The following is a 20,294-nucleotide window of genomic DNA, read 5'->3' on the forward strand; positions in this document are numbered from 1 at the left end:
GTGGCCAAAGTGTTGGAGTTTCAGCTTCAACATCAGTCCTTCCAATGAACACCCAGGATTGATCTCCTTTAGGATGGACTGGCTGGATCTCCTTGCAGTCCAAGGGACTCTCAAGAGTCTTCTCCAACACCACAGTTCAAAAGCATCAATTCTGTGCTCAGCTTTCTTTATAGTCCAACTCTCATGTGGTATGGCCAAAAAAATATACTGGATTTATTTTATTTTTGTTTATTTGAGGTTAGAACTTTTTAAGACTTATTTGTATATTTTAATATGTAATTTATATAAAAGAATATTCACTTAGATACTGAGAGGGAGGGGAGAATGAATTTCTATTCATCATACCTACAATAAGTAGTTTGGGTTACTTTTGGAAATACGATATCATGTATTTGTTTAATTGTTTGATAATAAACCAACATATGGTATTCAACTGCCTCTTCAGAGGGAATGGAAAAGGGAGAATTTAACTCTTCCTGGGAAAGGCTGTATGAATAAAGATGTCAGTATTTTTTAGCACATGGGAACATTTAAAGGTGAATATGTACTTTAAAGAAGAATACGTCAATTTTGCTATATATATTAAATTCCTATAGTATTGCTGTTTATAATATAGTTAAACATATCATCATATTGTCTCTTGAAGGATAGAGCAAGATTAATCTCTAACTTTTAATAAATCCAAGTCATGAAGATAAATCTAAAAGCATGAATTTTCTACATTTCCATGTTATATGAAAAAAATTAATTCTTATTTATAAAAAGGGATTAAATGTCAGATGAGAGTTCAAGTATGTTATTTTTTTTGGAAAGAATCACTGTGGAGTATTAAGAAGATATGTTTTGAAAGAGCTTCCATGGGCCTCCATTTTTAAAGGCTATTTTTCACAGATACTGTTTTACCATCTGATACTTTTTTGACATTCGTGCAGCAAATATTTCAAATGGGAAATTATATCTTCAGAGGATAGATAGCTAAAAAAAGAGTATGCAATCCTCTTCTCTTCTTTTCACAATAATCACAACTCGGCCTTTGATCTGACTTGAGACTCTTTATCCTTCTCTACAACACAGTGGGTGGAGGCTTATTCTGCTGGAATTAAGTAGGGCAAGATGCCGTGTGATAGTAATAACTACTTCTATCTCTCCTAATGTGAAGTTTTAAGATACCAACTATTTGGTATAGACAGATGTGTAGTACATTTTCTGGATTTTATCTCCATTTCTTTTTCCTGCCAGTTAACATACTATTTTTTCTTTAAAAGCTCTAAAAGTTTCATGTTAGTGAACAGAAACAATATTTTACAGGAAAATTTCAAAGAGTTTTTTTTTTTTTTTTTTGGTAAAGATGCTCCCCTAGTTATGAAGTGTTTGTGCTGGGAATGATAAGGGTAGTTTCCCTATTGTTCACACAGCAGGCTGTCATCTTTTTCTTTTTAATAGGGAAAGGTCTTATCCTCAGCAATGCTGCCTGAGTTTTTCAGTTACTTGGCAACAGTAATAAAAAAAGACACAAGCAGTAAAGGACCCATCATCAACATCATGACAAATAGTAGTTCCTCAGCTGGTTTTAATGGCCATATGGAGACATTAAATTTCTTGCTTTTAAGAATTAAGCCCAGTGCAGAAGATCAGGTTGAGTCCTGATATGTGCAGCAATGTAAAATATTTTAACTGTTGTATGTGAATTAGTATGTGGGAAAACATGAATAAATATGAGGCATTTACCTGAATAAACCAAGTATCCCTGGAATGCACAAGACAAAGAGATTTTTCTAATTTAAATATTGGAATGAATATTTTTGGCACATCCTTATGATCATGGCCAGCTGATATGGATATTATGAGGCCATTGACTGTATGTGTGATGATGTCTTTTGGTAAAGAATTAATAAATAGGAATAAATACTTGGTTAAGAAATGCTGCCATTAATAAATGGATTTAAAACCAATCAGAATGTGGGGGAAATCCAACATGAGATACAAACACTAACAAATGAAACTACCTATGATAAAAATAAAAAATACAACTATACTGAAGGTAAGGGAAAAAGAACTAACCCAGGTAACTTTAGAAAACAGTAACTTGATGCTAAAAGGATAAAAACAAAAAGAACTGTGCACAAATATTATATAGTCAGTAAATGTGTTTCTCATAGAGGCATTGATAAGACATTCTGCAACTAATTTATGTGAATACTAGACTTGAACAGATAAATAAATAAGTTGTTAAAAATAAAACTAAGATTTATTACAATTGGAGAAAGAAATTACAGTTAAACTGGGGAGGTTAAAATGATTCCTATGGTATTAAATTGGAATTTGAAGTATTAGTATAAACTCATTAAATACACACAGATATAGAGATAGATATGTATATATACATGGGTTAATGCACAAATATTCTCCAGTCCTGGCTTCTGAGAAGACCTACAAACAATGGCATTCCAGTAGTAATTAGCATACTTAGTGACAAGATCTTGGTTTTTTTAAGCATCATTCTTCTATAAAAGGAACTAAGGATCCTTGGAGAGGTAGTTCTTTCAGGGCTGAGATGGAAAAAAATCAAAATGAGCTTGGAATACCTTGTGGAAACAGGAAAAAAAGAGAACATTCTCAAAAGATATGATCAAGGGAGGATTGTTGAAAGAATGAACTATTAGGAAAAGGACCTCTTAATGCCCAAATCTTTGAGCAACAAAATAAATAATTGTAGTACTGGATTATAACCCAAAGAATAGAAAAAAATCCTGAGTCCATAACGATATAAATACTTAATTAAATAGATAAGTGGAAGAAACATGACCGCTCCTCCTCATAGTAGAGTTGCAATTAATAAGCATTTAAAGAGGGAAATGGAAGACACTATTAGCCATATATCACAGTTTTGATTATTTCACACTTAATCCCATGAACAGAGGTGTGGGCTACAGTCCATGGGGTCACAAAAGAGTCAGATAGGACTTAGTGACTAAACAACAACAATAAATCTACTAATGGGTGCTAGAATCAGTGCGTTTGAGAAGAGAACATATTTGCACTGTCTCAAAGCATCTCCCTCCAACATATTTGTTGACTACAGGAGACATCATAGTAACTTTACAGTGGAAATGCCCAGCAAAGACCACCTTGACCAAGTGATCAAGGTCAGTGTCACCAGTAATAATATATATTGAAATCAGGAACCCTGTGATACAGTGTACTGTTGAAATTAATGGCAGCATTTCTGTGGTTCTCTTTCCAAGGAACTATGACCTCAGTCTAGTAATGAGAAGATACCAAATAGGCCTAAAATGATGGGCATTCCATAAAATACTCTTCAGGGCTGACAGTGTCATGAAAAACTAGGAAAGACTAAAGAACTCTTGTAGATTGTAGGAGTTCAGGGAGAAATAACAACTAAATGGAATATGAAACACTGATTAGGATTTGTAAAAGGATAATAGTGGAAAAAATTATGAAGTTTAAATGAGGTAGTTAGTTTGGTTAATGCTGTTAACACAATGTTAATTTTCTTGTTCTAGCACATGTATGATGTTACCTAAGATGTTAACATTGGATGAGCCTGAGTGAGGGATATATTGAAACTCACTGTACTATTTTGGCAACTTTTCTATAAGTCTCAAAGTTCAGTTCAGTTGCTCAGTCATGTCTGACTCTTTGCGACCCCATGGACTGCAACACACCAGACTTCCTGTCCATCACCAACTCCAGAGCTTACTAAAACTCATGTCCATCGCGTTGGTGATGCCATACAACCATCTCATACTCTATTGTCCCCTTCTCCTCCTGCCTTCAATCTTTCCCAGCATCAGGGTCTTTTCCAATGACTCAGTTCTTCGCATCAGGTGGCCAAAGTATTGGAGTTTCAGCTTCAGCATCAGTCCTTTCCAATGAATATTCAGGACTGATTTCCTTTAGGATGGGCTGGTTGGATCGCCTTGCAGTCCAAGGGAGTCTCAAGAATCTTCTCCAACACCACAGTTCAAAAGCATCAATTCTTCGGCACTCCACTTTCTTTATAGTCCAACTCTCACATCTGTATATGACTACTGGAAAAACCATAGCTTTGACTAGACGGACCTTTGTTGGCAAAGTAATGTCTCTGCTTTTTAATATGCTGTCTAGGTTGTTCATAGCTTTTCTCCAAGGAGCAAGCGTCATTTAAAGCCATGGTGACATGGCTGCAGTCACCATCTGCAGTGATTATGAAGCCCAAGAAAATAAAATCTCTCACTGTTTCCATTGTTTCCCTATCTATTTGCTGTGAAATGATGGGACCGGATGCCATGATCTTAGTTTTCTGAATTTTGAGTTTTAAGCCAACTTTTTCACTCTTCTCTTTCACTTTCATTGAGAGGCTCTTTTAAAACATTTTTTAAAGTTGCCATTATAAAAACATTCAGGAGGACTTCCATATTGGTTGCTATAAACAACTTTTAAAATAGGCAGAATATATGAGGTGACTGGAGAACAGCACAGGATTATGATCCCCAAAAGTAGGAAAACAGATGAGATAGGCTCTCCCAATGACCCTGTATTTCTACTTAGAGGCAGTGTCTAGACTGCAGTATAAGAAGGATAAGCCACAACAGGGCACAGTGGACTGAACTAAGGACAGAGTGAGCAGAGTTTGGAAATAGGAAAACCGCTGAAATTTGCAGGGCAAGTTGTTGGAGAGAAGAGAGCTGGGTGGAGTTAATGCTCCAGAAATCTATAGAAGGTCCCCTTGGGTCTTTCACTGAACATTAATCTGCTCAAGAAAAGGGAAGTACTCTGTGTGGCTGGTCAAAGTACGACTACCAGGGGAGTTAAAAAAAAAGAAATCCTGGAAAGCAGTGAGCTGAACAACTACTGGAAGGCAAACATGGCTGGGAGACTTTTAAATCTTGAATAGCCAGAGGGGACAGTCCTCTCTGAACACCCAAAGTGATTCAGTAGTGTTTCAGACAGATCTAAGCTGTAGGAATAGCATGAATGTAGTCCAAAAGTAATGGCTACCATACAACATTCTAACTGCCATCAAATCATGGACTGGATTTCTGAGGAAAGCTTAAGTTGGAACAAGAGGCCCCTTGTCTAAAATGTTCACAGCCACTGTAGACAAGTTAGATACAGGTTGTGCCATGGAATCCTGGCCTCTCTGGACTTCATATTCCCTCTCATGGACTCTGACCACTGTTCTTTCTCTGATTCTTTCTAACGTTCCCTGCTAGCTGGGGGTGTTCTGTCTGAACCCATTCCCTGACACCCGGTCATTCCGATCCAATCCTTCTTTCTCAAAGTGAAGAGAAAAATTGTATTGACATTTCAGAATTCTAAAGCGTGCCCAGAGGAATTCTGGTAGTCAAGGCATCACTGAAGAAATCCCAGTTTCTATGGATGAGATATTAAGTTAATTTTCTGCTCAACCTACTTAGAAAACAGGGAAATTAAAATAACTGTGAGACAGTATATTTTCACCCAAAAATTTGACCAAAATTAAAAGGTTGATAAAATAAAATTCCCATGAGAGTGCACACTGCATACATTAATATGGGAGAATATGAATCAGTACAGCTTTATTTGAACAGAGTATCAGCAATATTAATAAAAACTTACAATCATCATCTTCTTTCCAATTCAATCCAACTTGCACTTGGCTATGTATTTTCTATAAGAGAACATACATATTTGCCCAAGAATTCATGCAAGTTTTTTAAATCATAGCGACAAATGGGAAACAATTTTTGTGTTCATCAGGAGGAGAATTTCTAATTATGGCACATACACACTTAAGAATACTTGTGAGTAGTTAAAAGGGTGAGATGGATCTGTATGTGCTCTCAGGGAAAGATCCCACATTTGTTTTAGTAAGTGACAAGGGCAAGAGGCAGAACAATATGTACACTATTATCCATGTATATTAAAAAACTCACAGTGTATTTTTATAACACATATGTAAGAAAAAGTCTAGTCAATTTTGAAATAACACAAAATGTTAATTGTAATTGCTTCTGAGGATAGGGGTGAATTTTACCGGAATGTGATAGGGAAGGGGCATTGTGACTTATCCATACTTTTAGAATTTGGGGAGCCTCCATGACCACGGCCTGAAGTAGTGGGCACGGAACCGGGGGCTGGTAGCCCGCTGGCCTTTGGTCACGACAGTCTCTAGCCATGGACCGAGACCTCTTGCGGCAGTCACTAAATTTCCACGGCCCATCTTTGCTCTCTGTGCTCCGGAGCGAACAGCAGGACAACCCACACTTCCGGAGCCTCCTGGGATCGGTAGCCGACCCTGCCCAGGGCCCGCCGGGCCAGCAGCAGTTACCGGGCAGGCTCTATGTCCATTAAGAGACGTGCCTTCAATCAGTAACCATGGGGATCCTTTATCATATTACCAAACTGGTGACATCATTCGAGCTGGAATCAAGGATATTGACAGATACCATGAAAAGCTTGCAGTATCTCTATATAGCTCATCTCCTCCACCACACCTATCTGGTATTAAATTAGGTGTAATTAGTTCTGAAGAACTTCCTTTGTACTACAGGAAAAGTGTTGAACTAAATAGCAATTCTTTGGAATCCTATGAGAATATCATGCAGAGTTCTTTGGGATTTGTTAATCCAGGGGTAGTTGAATTCCTTTTAGGAAAACTAGGAATAGATGAATCTAATCCACCATCTTTAATGAGAGGCCTTCAAAGCAAAAATTTCTCTGAGGATGATTTTGCGTCTGCATTAAGAAAGAAGCAGTCTGCATCATGGGCTTTAAAATGTGTGAAGATTGGAGTTGATTATTTTAAGGTTGGACGCCATGTGGATGCTATGAATGAATACAATAAGGCTCTGGAAATAGACAAACAAAATGTGGAGGCTTTGGTAGCTCGTGGAGCATTATATGCAACAAAAGGAAGTCTGAACAAAGCAATAGAAGATTTTGAGCTTGCACTGGAAAACTGTCCAACTCACAGAAATGCAAGAAAATACCTCTGCCAGACACTTGTAGAAAGAGGAGGGCAGTTAGAAGAAGAAGAAAATTTTTTAAATGCTGAAAGTTATTATAAGAAAGCTTTGGCTTTGGATGAAACTTTTAAAGATGCAGAGGATGCTTTGCAGAAGCTTCATATATATATGCAGAAATCTTTGGAATTGAGAGAAAAACAAGCTGAAAAGGAAGAAAAGCAGAAAACAAAGAAAATAGAAACAAGTGCAGAAAAGTTGCGTAAGCTTTTAAAAGAGGAGAAAAGGCTAAAGAAAAAAAGAAAATCAACTTCTTCTTCAAGTGTTTCTTCTGCTGATGAATCAGTTTCTTCTTCTTCATCCTCTTCATCTTCTGGTCACAAAAGGCATAAGAAACATAAGAGGAACCGCTCAGAGTCTTCTCGAAGTTCCAAAAGGCATTCAGCTAAGGCATCCTCAAATCAGATAGATCAGAATAAGAAAGATGAGTGCTTCCCAGTTCCAGCTAATATGTCAGCATCTTTTCTTAACCAAAAACAAGAAGTGGAAAAACTATTGGAAAAGCAGGATAGGTTACCATATCAAAAGAAACAGGTAAAAGAAAAAGATAAATGTTCTTTCTCATCACCTTCTGTTGAAATTCCGGATGATTTTGGAGGTAGGTCTGAAGATCCAAGAGATTTTTATGATAGCTATAAAACTCAGGCAGGTAGTAGCAGAACAGAAAAGCCATATAAATCAGAAAGACATTTTTCCAGTAGAAGAGATTCCTCAGATTCTTTTTATAGGAATTCAGAGGATAAGGTAAAAACGTATGGTTAGAGAAGATTTGAAAAAGATACAGAAGGAAGAAAAGAGCACTACAGAAAGTGGGAGCCAGGTTCCACGAGACATGCTACTTCACCAGCAAGCTCAGACTACTCTTGGAAGTCAGGAGGAAAATATAAGAAATCCACTTACTCTGGATCACGTGATTTTAGTAGACATGAGCAAAGATATCAGTTAAATAAAAATCAAGGAGAATATGAAAGAGAGGGTAATTACGAGGAGGATATTAAAACAGAGGTTCAGGGAGAGGGACTCAATAGCAAAGACCATTCAGAAGGTGGAGTTAAAAAAAATTTACCTCGAAATTTACTCAATATATTTAATCAGATAGCTGCATTTGAGAAAGAAAAAGGGAATAAGCCAAAAAACTAATATGCCAAGGGTATCCTCAACATTAGACTAAAGACTTTTAATTAAAATATTTGGATCTTTTAGTAATACAGTCCAGTGCAGAAATCTCTGCTCCCGTGGTTATTTTATTTGTAGACATTATGGAAATCAGTTGCTTTTTATAGCAGTTCTCAAAGTATATTTGTTTCCGTTATAGGTCCCCTTTTCATAGCTTAATTTTTTTTTATGTGTGTATGTTATGTACAGTTATTCTGATGATTTAAACTTCTTCACCTAAAGATAACTCTCAAAGTATTGTTTCTTCATTGTACTATGGTATGTTAGAATTCCTTGGGTTCACCTTATCCTGCTGCTTGAGAAAATATTAAATTTGTGCATTGAACACTTGGATCATTTTTATCAAAAATTATTTCATTCTGTTAAAAGCTCTTGACTTTCTAAAGAGATTATTTGAATGTTAAATACCATTTTATAATCATTATTTGTTTAAAGGTGAATTTTCTTGCATAACATTTATTTTTAAATGGTAGACAGATATGTGTCTTGTCTAATTGACCTCTAAAGCCTGATATAATTAAAATGATTTATGTGCCAGATGTTTAAAAGTACTTGAGGAATAAAGCCATGAAAGTTGAATAGGGAAAAAAAAAAAGAATTTGGGGGCAGTAAGAGCATTTGCACTATTACTTAAAACCAGAATTTTCCTCTGGGGCAAGCAGAGACAAGAGGCAGTGCAAGAATATTTTCTTATCAAGGATGGCACCTCTGCCACAGAAGAATTTTCTACCTCCTAGCAGGACACCTGAGTTTTTAAAAATTATATGTAAATGTTTGCTTACACCGTGTTTATTGTCATCTTTTCTCATCTGCTTCTTATGGAGGAAGCTTTGCTTTTGACCAGCAAGGTAAACTCACTTATTGGTGTGTGTGGTCAGCGGCCAATCTCAAATAATTCAGCCCATTAAAATTCTCCTGAAAATGCCAGGGTGGTTTCGAAAATCTCTCTAACCTCAGGGTTATTACCCTAACGACCCGTAGCCTGCGTGCCTGTTCAGTTGCTACAGTACTGTCCGACTCTTTGAGATCCAATGGACCGTAGCCCACCAGGCTCCTCTGTCCATGGGATTCTCCAGGCAAGAATACTGGAGTGGGTTGCCATGTCCTCCTCCAGGGGTTCTTCCAGACCCAGGGATAGACCTCGTGTCTCCCGCATTGCAGGCGGATTCTTTACTGCTGAGCCACAGGGGAAGCCCAACGACCAGTAATTTCTGTTCTCTAGTCACCAGCAGATTTGAAAACATTGAGAACGTGGTGGCGGCAGCCAGTGGGGATGAGGAGGTGTCTGAACCTCCCTGCCAGAAAGGGCAGCTGTGGTCCCGGGGTCCCCGGTGAGGAACCTGCAGAGAGTCGGGATGCTCTGAGTCAGGCAGGGCGGGGCATCTGAGTGGTCCGTTCCTCTGCGAGCAGAGCGCAGCGTCCAGAGGAGGATGCCGAGAAAGCTGGCCGGCAGGTCAGGTTCCAGGCTGGACACGAGGGCACAGGGCTCTCCGGGGAAGACCCAGGGAAGGGCACTGTCACCAGGAAAGTTCTGGAACTGGACACCCATTCTGGGACCCAGGCGGTCAGCTCTCCAGGAACTCTGGGGTGAGGGGTGGGAGGATTCCAGGGAAACAAGCCCCTAGACAACCCCTACATTGGATTTCATTCTCATTTTCACCTTCTTTCTTCAGACTCCTTTTAGTACTTTGGCCACAGGGTCCTTCTTTTCACTGCCAGAAAGATATTATGGAGCAACGTGGAAAGAAATGAATTAATAGACACAAGGTCAGCCTCAGACTGGGAGGAGTGGAACCATGTGAGCTCTGGAGGAGTTCAGACCAGAGCTCCAGTTTTGCCCTGTCACTAGCTATGTGAACTAAGCACATTACCAAATTCTGTGAGCCTCAGATTCTACCTCAATGAAGTGTGTTTGGTAAGCTCTCTCTTCTAGGACTGTTGGAATGTGTATAATGTATATAAAACACCTGGCATAGTGACTAGTGTGCATTGGAACTGTAAAGAGTGACAATTTTTGCCATGATTTTTTTGACCCCAGATAATACCAACCCTCCTGCTGAGATTTTTGTTTTGTTTTGCTGTTGTTTTAATCCAGGACATGTCTGAGAATATGCAGTACTATGGGATGCTGAACACCACGTCAGCCAAAAATTCTGTTTATTAAGAAAACATACCTTAGTAAATCATGCCCCATAGAGGTTGTATTATTTAATTTGGCTGTTGGGGATTCTTCCCCATCTGGATGCAACTCAAAGCTCCTAAAATGTGTGTCAAGAACTAACTCGTTCTCCCTCCCAGCTGCCTTAGATCCAGATCACCCCATTTTCATTCATCCAACCCCTAACAAATTCAAGCCTTGCTATATACTAAGTCGTGTCCTACTCTGCTATCTATGGTCGCACCACCAGGCTCCTCTGTCCATGAAGATTCTCTAGGCAAGAATACTGGAGTGGGTTGCCATTTCCTACTCCAGGGGATCTTCCTGACCCAGGGATTGAACCCAAATCTCTTACATATCCTACATTGGCAGGTGCGTTCCTTGCCAGTAGTGCTACCTGGGAAACCCTCCCTTAGGGCTTGCCAAATTTTACTCAAATTAACCCAGTCAAAATACCTTATTAATGAGGCAGGCTCTGTTTCTTCCAGTCCAGGGCAAAGAGTGTGACATGGGCAGAGTGACTTCTTGGCATCGCACCTCAAGGAAGTATCACCCTGATTTATCGGAAACTCCTTGGTGATGATGTGGCTAAAACACCTAGTTTGTGCAGTGTATTCTCCGGCACTGGAACAGGAGCACAGGATACCTTCCATTCCCTCCCTAGGTGGAGATTTCTCTCTAGTTAATCCATGACCCCAAAGTAACTGCTGAAAGCAGTTCTCCTTTGGAGGCTTAATTGCTCAACTCTGAGACAACCCAAGGGTCTGGCCCTTGCTCACCACCCTCACACACCCTCCTCTGGCCCACCACCACTTAAAATCACCTCCCATTGAAGAACTTGAGATTTTTCCAAGGCTCCAGGTTGTATTCTCTCAGGACATTTACCCTTGAGTGCTCTCATCTGGCCCTCCCCTCCACCCCCACTCATCCTTCTTTTCACTCGTCTTTTTTGTCTTAGAGGCATCCCACCTCACCATCTTTCTTATATGATAGCTGCTGCTAGACCCTAATCCAATGGGAAAAGGCTCAGCCTTCTTTTTCTCCCCCCCCCATACATACTAACATGGAGCCTTCCAAAGAGCAACTGCTCAACTAATGTTTAAGGGGAAAAAACAGTGAACAGTTTAATATGATTTTATTTCTCTTACATTATTGAATAAACAAAGCAAGTTCAGGTATATAACTTTTATTTTACAGAACAGGAAAATATAAGGAAACCAAGAATTCACCATCTTTTACTTGTTTCTCTATTTTTTTTTTGATCCCAACTATTTTATCTCTAATTTCTTTCGCATTTCTAAGGAAATGCCTATTCCAATGCTATCTTTTCTTATTCCAGATCACTAAAAAAGATGGAAGGTTGTTTAATTTGTTTAACAAAATAGCAAAACTATTACTCTTAAGCTTCATAAACAGCATTAAGTATGTAAACAATATCATTCATACATTTAGATTCTAGACTAAAGTTTTTTTTTTTAACAACATTTGAAACATTTTTTTAAGCAACATTTGAAAACTCTCAACAACGAAACATAAACCTGTAAATTATTCAAATATGCTATGCACTGTGATCCCTCCAAGCGCCCACACTACTTCAGGACAATGCTTCAGATTTCACTACAGGTGAGAGAAGCTGCCTCGGCCATTGGCCCCAGAATGCACACTGGCCAGGGCACTGTTGCGAAGCATGGCTGCAAATCTGGCTCGGGCTCTCTCTTCTTCATCTCTCAAAGCCTCTTCATACAGGGATGGGAAGGCACTGGGGACCGTATCATGAATGTTGGCCAAGAATTCAAGAACTTTCATTTTGCTGGTTTCAGCATGGGCTCTCGGGCCCCACAGGAACTCATAGCGTGGAGGATCACTGTTGGGCACCTGGCGGTATTCCAGGTATCTTTCCTGCACCAGATCTTTGGTGATGAGCTTCTTGGGATCCCCATGGATGAAGTGGTTTCTTCCAGCATATATCCCCATCACATTGAGCACCTCCCAGACATCCTCCTCAGTGGCGCAGTTGCCTTTCATGAAGATCACACAGAGGATGGTCATAAGGAGGCCGGTCTTGGGCATGATCTCCTCACCCCTCAGCCTGTCATCACTGGTGCGCTGAAATGTGCTGACAAGGGCATAGCAATGAGTGGTGGGGTTGACTTCCTTCACCTCAATGCCAAAGGCCAGCACCATCAGCTCAGAAGCCTTCCTGAGGATCTCATTGAAGTGCTTCTTGTTCTTTTTGATGACATGCTTAATCATATCTTCTTTGGTAATGGGCTCTCTCAGATTATACTTGCGCAGCAGGAATTGCACCAACAGAATTGCCTTCTGGTCTAGGGGCGTTCCACAGGAAAACTCAGTGCTGGGCAATGCCTGGGAGGTGCTTGGTTTTTCATCTTGGCTCTTAGCACCATCATCAGATCTGGTGCATGAAGCACCTGCAGAACTAGTGGTAGTGGAAGGGGCTCTCCCAGACCCCTGGGATTTTCTATCTGACCCAGAAGCAGGAGAGCTCTGGACATTACCACCAAGAGGAGGGGTAGGGGAAGAGGGGAACTCTTCTTCCTCTGCTGCAGAGGCCTGAGCATCTTGGAGATGCTGAGCCTCACTCCGGGCCTGCTGGCGTTTCTCACGGGCACGGAGCTTACTCTTTTGCCCCCGAGGCATGATGACACAGAGCAGGGACAGCAGGCAGGAGTGTGGGCAGGAAGACAGACAGTGAGGGCACCTGGAGGAGGGAGGAGATGCTGTGAGCGCCTTCAACAGGGAGATTCCTCCATGGCTTTAACCAAGAGCACCTTTGCAGGTCTGTGTGAGGTTACTGCTCTAGAACCCACAGGGCTCCCTGATCAGCTTGCCCCCTGAGACTCCTGTAGATAAGTCAGTGTGCCTTGGGCTGGCAGGTCTAGGCTTTGTGGGGTACGGTCTAAAATCTTCTCAGTTCACATTTAGAATCATCCTGTCAACTGTCGGCAGGGCCCAGCCATCCTCCCCTCTGCCCCTCTGAAGCTACACTGCTTCCAAAAATGGCCTTCTGTCCTTGAGACCCTCCCGTCCCTGAGGAGGAAATGAAGGAAAGCCTTAGTTGGCCACCCCTGCTGGGGCCTTCCAGAACTGACAACAGGAGCAGGGTTTGATGGGACCCCCTTTGTCTTGGACTATTAGGGTCTTCAGTTGTCACTCATGTCTCCCCCCACACACACCACCCCCGCCCCGCCCCTCCCGTCCCCTCCACCAGACCGAGACCCGTCCTCCCGTAGTTTGACAGCCCGACCCGGGGTCTCCCAGGGTAGACCGCAGGGACAGTGAGTGTGTGTGCCCGGTTTAACGTACCCTTAGTCCTCGCTCAGGCTCCTCTCCTTAATTCCAAATGAAGTCCGGGATGTTTTCCTCTTTTGATCTGAGACCATTAGCCTCAGATCAAAGTCTTCATTTCCTGAGACCTCGAGGTAGAATTGAGGGGGTGTTGGGCCTAACGGCTATGCCACGGGCCTCTTAGCGCATGGCCTCTTAGCGCGTGGCAGATCAGAGCGGACAAATCAGAGCGGAGTTCCGTGATGTCTCCTTTGTTCTAGGGAGGCGTATTCACACAATTCTAAGCCTCGCCTCACCCCTCCAGAGACCTGAGACCCTGGAGGTGGAAGTCAGCCCATACTTCCTGCTGACAGCTTTGCCCTGGGCTTCCCAGGAGTGAAAGCAGGGACGAGGCTGTGTGCGGGTCCCTCTATACATGGGAGGAGATTGTTGCTTCATTCCTCAAGGCGGAGGCAGGGAGTAGGGTGTCCTCTTAGCTGCTTCTTCAAAGGCTTCCCGGGCAACCTAACTCTCTGAAAACTCTGAGCTGTTTCCCTACTGCAAACCTTACAGAAAATAGATAAGTCCTAGGCTAGATACCGGAGAAGGCAATGGCAACCCACTCCAGTACTCTTGCCTGGAAAATCCCATGGACGGAGGAGCCTGGTGGGCTGCAGTCCATGGGGTTGCGAAGAGTCGGACACGACTGAGCGGCTTCACTTTCACTTTTCACTTTCATGCATTGGAGAAGGAAATGGCAACCCACTCCAGAGTTCTTGCCTAGAGAATCCCAGGGACGGCAGAGCCTGGTGGGCTGCCGTCTATGGGGTCGCACAGAGTCGGACACGACGGAAACGACTTAGCAGCAGCAGCAGCAGCAGCAGCAGGCTAGATACCAGACGGGAAAGTTGCAGTGTAACGCTCGTTCCCAGGACGCATGGCAGGCTGTAAGAGAAAAAGCACATTGGCCCATAGCCGTTTGTTCGCCAGCCATATGTAGACTTTGGGGAAACTTCTACTCTAAAAGTTCTACTTTCTAAGGAGAAGAGGCTAAGTTACAGAATTTTGTCAGACTCAGATCTTTTATATTACTAACATTGCACAGTCCAGTGTGGCCACTTTATTTTTTGACTTTCATTCATACTAAGAAATATATTTACATCTCTAGCAAGTGGGTGTGTATATGCATTTTTTTCATGAAAGAATACTTACCCTTGTTAAGTGTGACTCATTCTTTCCATTCTTTATATTTGATCGTAATAGTAACTTTTAAAAAAGTATCAGTCCTCATCCTCTAAAGAGGTTTCAGGTGGTTACTGCACAGGCTCTGGACTCATACTGTTAAAAACAACACCAAACTTTGGTTGCCATCCTGTCAGGTGGGCTCTGAGGAGATGCCTCAGGTTCCTTCAGTGAAGCAGTGGAAATACATGGTCCCAGTGAAAGAAACCACAGGCTGAACCTTAAAATCTTTCCTCCAACCAATCCTGTTGTCTGCCTCTCTTGCAGACAACTTGCAGTCTCAACTTCAGGGCATGCCCCCACCTGCCCACACTCAGGTTCTAGTTCAACACAGATTTAGTCTCTCCCAGGGGGTTCTCATTCATGTTGTTTTGTTGTTGCTGGTATTGTTCTTTTCATTTTGGTTTTTATAGTTTCTCCAGGATTGAGTTTAGAAACAGCAGCCCAAGTCTGCTTGCCATCTTGGAAGCTACATATGAGGCAGTGTATTAACATGCTTAGGCTGCTGTAACAAAATACCACCGACTGAGTGTCTTAACAACATAAATTTACTTTCTCACAGTTCTGGAGGCTAGTAATTCCAGTTGGAGGTGCTGGCAGACTCAGTTTCCAATAAGAGCTCTCCTCTTCACTTTTTGCTGTTCTGATAGGTTGGATGACATCACCGACTCAATGGACATGAGTTTGAGTAAACTCTAGGAGTTGGTGATGGACAGGGAGGCCTGGCGTGCTGCAGTCCATGGGGTCGCAAGAGTTGGACACAGTGGAGTGACTGAACTGAACTGGAACTGAACACAGGGACTCTTCTCTGTAAATACACAGAGGGAGAGTGATATCTAGTATCACTTCCTCTTCCTATAAGAACAGCAGCCTAATTGGATTATTGCCCCATTGTTATGACCTCATTTAACCTTAATAATCTCCTTAAAGACCCTGTTTTCAAATACAATCACAAGAGTGGGTTAGGGCTTCAGCATATGAATTAGGCACAGGGAGGGGGAGGCACAATTCAGTCCAGAGCAAGTAGTAAATCTGTAAATAGTTTAAGGGGAATTGGCATATTTACAGTATTCTTTTCCCTATGAATAAACCTAGTGTTCTTCTTTATTTATTTGGGATTTCTTTCTCTATCAGTACATTTTTATAGTTGCCTCTAAAAAGATTGTGTACATGTTTGTTAAATTTCTTTTTAGGTAAGTTTTGGATATTGCTGCTGTTATGGATAATGCTGCTGTTAAATTTTCTATTTAGTTATTCTAATTAGCTATTGATTTTGTGTGGCCAGCCTCCTGATTTTGGTATAGTAATCTTATATACAACAGCTTTTGGAGTCTCTTACTCACTTGAGTATTTTGTGCACTGGTTCCTTTGGATTTTCTAATTAAAGGCTCATATTGTTGCCATTTATTATCTCTTGTCTTTTCAACATTGAGTGGCCGGTTAGCTCCCCGTATGGTCCACAGAATGAACTCCGTTTTTCAGGATTCCCTGGTGGCTCAGACGGTAAAGAGTCTGCCTGCAATGTGGGACACCTGGGTTTGATCCCTGGGTCAGGAAGATCCGCTGAAGAAGGAAATGGCAACCCACTTCAGTATTCTTGCTTGGAAAATCCCATGGATGGAGGAGCCTGGCAGGCTACATACTGTGGGGTCGCAAAGATTAGACATGACTGAGTGACTTCACTTTTTTCAATATTCCTTCCTCTTATTTATTTTGATATTCTTATTCCTCTAGTTATGTATTCCAGGCCACTTTTGAACAGTAGAAATAGTACCATAACTTCTGTGTCTTTGTTCTGACTTTGATGCTTCTAACATTTCACATTTATCTAAGTTTGCTGTAGATTTTAGGAAATGAAAATTCTCTTCAAATGTTATTTTACTAAAGGTTTTTTACTGTGGTGTTAAGTATTTTTCAAAGGATTTTTCTATACCCCTGGACATGATCCAATGCATTTTATCCTCTAATCTGTTAATGCCGATAAATTCCAGTTGACAATTTTTTGTAATGTTATAATAGCTTTGCATTTCTTGAACTCAGCCTCTCTATTCACTTCTATATTGGATATGCCATGAATTTATTTACTGTAGTCAATGCCTCTATGTAAGTGAGATTAGCTCAAGTGAATTTTTTTTCCCCTTGGGGTGTCTATCTGGTCACTGTATCAAGGTCAGCACACCTACTAAAATGAGTTTAGTAATTTCTCATTGACAGATTACTGGAGAAAGAAAATGTGGTATAAAGATATGATATTTAGAATGAACATTTTCGCTAGAGAAATTATTAATGGTATACAACCATACATGGAAGAGTAAAATGAACCCAATATACCTGACATTCAGAATCAACAATTATCAATAGGTAGAGGTTAAACACAATAGTTTAGTGGTAACTGTTGATCCAGTTAACATTTGTTAGGTTTTTACTTTACAGAATTTGAAATTTCCAGATAAGGAGTTTAAATAAGTTTTAGTACTATTCTATTTAAAATAAAATCACATAAAATGCTCAGTTAATACCAGAGAACACACACACACCAAAAAAGGATATAGAAAAGAGCAAATGCAACAAATAGAAAACAGTTACACAAATAGTAGGTTTTAGTAAAAGTATATCAATAATCACTTTAAATGTGAATACTCTAAATACACCAGTTAAAAGGCAGAAATTGTCAGATCAGATAAAAAAGACTCAACTGTATGCTGTCTCCAAGAAACCCATTTGTGTATCAAGACTCTGATAGGAAAAAGCAAAGAATGAGGGATGTTAGGACAGTGAAACTCATATGATACTGTAATGGTGGATACATACCATTGGTATCTGTCAAAATCTGTAAGGTTGTATAACACAGAGTGAGTCCTAATGTAAACTATTGACTTTAGTTAATAATATTGTATTAATATTAGTTTATTAATTATAATATAGATACAGATGGACAGATACATAAATAATTATAGCTATATGTGCATAGATGGGCTAGTATTACAGACATTTCCTAAGCTGTATCTTCTGAGAGGGCTTAGAAGCAAAAAGACTAATAGCAATGGAACAACATGAGCAGGAAAACAAACCTAATATTAGATTATAACCAAAATTATAAAATAAATATCCATGAGTTTATATTTCCATAAATAAGTGACTGAATAAATAAATCAGAGAGAATAGAAACATCTTATGTAGAGAATAATACCAAACAATTTATATAGCTATTCCACTCTCAAGGAGAGGGGTATAACTCCCCACCCCTTAAGAGTCTGCTGAACATAGTGATTTCTTTTCAAAGAGTACTGTATGGAAAGGAGAGCGAAAGAGTAATTGTATAGTAGAGAAATTTGACAAACACTACCTTAGGTAGGTGAACAAGGTGAGATCATCAGTTGTTAAGTCAAGTTGATAATGTGTCCTTGATATAATATGATGAAAATGGCAGTTTATTCCTGAGGCCTTCCTCATCAGGACCCATAATGCCAGTCTAATCATGAGAAAAATATCAAAGACATACCAAAAGCAGGACCTTCTGAAAAATACTTGACAAATACTCCCCCAAACTGTCAAGGTCATCAAAAATAAGGAAAATGTGATAAACTGTCACGTCTAGAGGAGCCTAGGAAAAGTGATGTCTAAGTGCAATGTACTATTGTTGATGGGATCTTGGGCCAGAAAAAGGACATTAGGGGAAAAAATGAAGGAAAACTGAATGAGGTATGGACTTTTGCTACTAATAAAGTATCAGTAGGTTCAGTGGACTTCCCAGGTGTGTGTGTGTGTGTGTGTGCACGCACACGTCCATGTGCTCAGTGGTCTTTGACTCTTTGCAACCCCATGGACTGTAGTCCACCAGGCTCCTTTGTCCATGGAATTTTCCAGGCAAGAATACTGAAGTGAGTTGCCATTTCCTACTCTAGGGGATCTTCCCAATCCAGGGATCAAACTTGTGTCTCTTGGTACTCCTGTATTGGCAGGCCAGTTCTTTACCACTGAGCCACCTGGGAATCTGTCTGCCAATGTAGGAGATGCAGGTTCGATCCCTGGGTTGGGAAGATCCCCTGGAGAAGGAAATGGCTACCCACTCCAGTATTCTTGCCTGGGAAATCTCATGGACAGAGGAGCCTGGTGGGCTACTGTCCATAGGGTCGCAAAGAGTCAGACATGACTGAGCATGCACAGACATGTCAATCCCAAAGTCTCAATCTGCATTATTTGCCATGATTCTCTCTACCCAATCTGTAAAATGTTTACACACCAGGGGCCATATGTCTACCCCAGAGAGTATCTGGTGGTAACAGACCACTGAACAGATATCTGCCTGATGGCTGCAAAGAACTCAGGAACCCAGGGAGGCAGTCTAAGGTAGAGATAAGTAAGTAGGTAAATGTTAGTCATTGAATTGTGTCCCACTCTTTGTGACCCCCCCATGGACTGCAGCCTGCCAGGCTTCTCTGTCCATGGAATTCTCCAGGTAAGAATACTGGAGCAGGTAGCCATTCCCTTCTCCAGGGGATCTTCCCAACCTAGCGATTGAACTTGAGTCTCCTACATTGCAGGCAGCTTTTTTACTGTCTGAACCACCAGGGAAGCCCAAGGTGGGGATAGCATCTAGATTATTTTTTAATGTTCTAGCCCCAGCTTCAGTGCTGGAAGGACTCTGTACACAGAGAAAATGGCTTTTGTCATCAGGCATGAAGACAGCTATCAGTTCTGGTACACTGGCTAGGATGCACAGAACCACTAGAGGAGTGATAAGGGGTAGGTCTCTCAATATCTCTCAATATTCATTAATATTATCACTGAATGACACAGGGGAGCTAGCTGTACTCTGCCTGACAGTGAGCAAGGAGGATTCTAAGGTAGGGAGGGGTATCAGGCATGTCTCTGGTCATTTCAACCAGTAGATCTACCCACTCAGATTGCTCTGCAACTTTAAGCTGATAATGATTCATAGATTTTCCAAGCCTTTTCACAGAAGTTGTCCATGACCCTCCAAGATTCTCCATGTTCTCTCCTTTTGTTCCCTTTACCACTATGTGCTGAACTCTGAATTCAGAACTCTGGCTGCCAGCCTGCCCTGGGCTATCAGGACTTGGTTTAGTATGTGGCCTCTCTCATGGACTCTGGAAATTTCTTTACCCACCATGCCTCCTTGTCATTACTAGTTGAAGATATCCTGTCTAGACTCTTCTCGGGGATCTAGTCACTCTAACCAAATCCTTGCTTCTTAAAGTAATTGGAAAGAATCTTACTGCCAAAGAATTTAAAAACACGGACCCAGAGATATCCCAGTACTCAATATACTTTGCAAAAATCCTGCTTTGTACGGATGAGGAATTTATTAATGAGGAGTGATAGTTTTCAGTAAAATAATTAGAAAATGGAAATACAAAATAACATTGAGGATATATATTCACATAAAAGATTGATCTATG

The 20,294-nt window shown here is 40.8% G+C and overlaps 1 protein-coding gene and 1 pseudogene across 2 annotated transcripts; one reads left to right on the forward strand and one right to left on the reverse strand.

Moving 5' to 3' along the window:
• The first annotated feature begins 6,159 nt into the window (after positions 1-6,159).
• LOC145535760 (tetratricopeptide repeat protein 14 pseudogene) lies at positions 6,160-8,126 on the forward strand (annotated as a pseudogene). The gene is made up of 2 exons (XR_014075491.1): positions 6,160-6,293; positions 6,326-8,126. The product of XR_014075491.1 is annotated as a tetratricopeptide repeat protein 14 pseudogene (transcript).
• A 3,385-nt stretch (positions 8,127-11,511) lies between these two features.
• Positions 11,512-14,494, reverse strand: LOC145537015 (melanoma-associated antigen B18-like). The gene is made up of 2 exons (XM_081567438.1): positions 13,669-14,494; positions 11,512-13,063 (listed from the first exon to the last, which is right to left on the reverse strand). The coding sequence occupies exon 2, from the start codon at positions 13,000-13,002 to the stop codon at positions 11,959-11,961; it is 1,044 nt and encodes a 347-aa protein (XP_081423564.1). The 5' UTR covers positions 13,003-13,063; positions 13,669-14,494; the 3' UTR covers positions 11,512-11,958.
• Between the last annotated feature and the right edge of the window lie 5,800 nt (positions 14,495-20,294).

Source organism: Giraffa tippelskirchi, chromosome X (assembly GCF_054371585.1).
Source record: "Giraffa tippelskirchi isolate mGirTip1 chromosome X, T2T-mGirTip1v1.2.pri, whole genome shotgun sequence".
Classification (NCBI taxonomy): domain Eukaryota; kingdom Metazoa; phylum Chordata; class Mammalia; order Artiodactyla; family Giraffidae; genus Giraffa; species Giraffa tippelskirchi.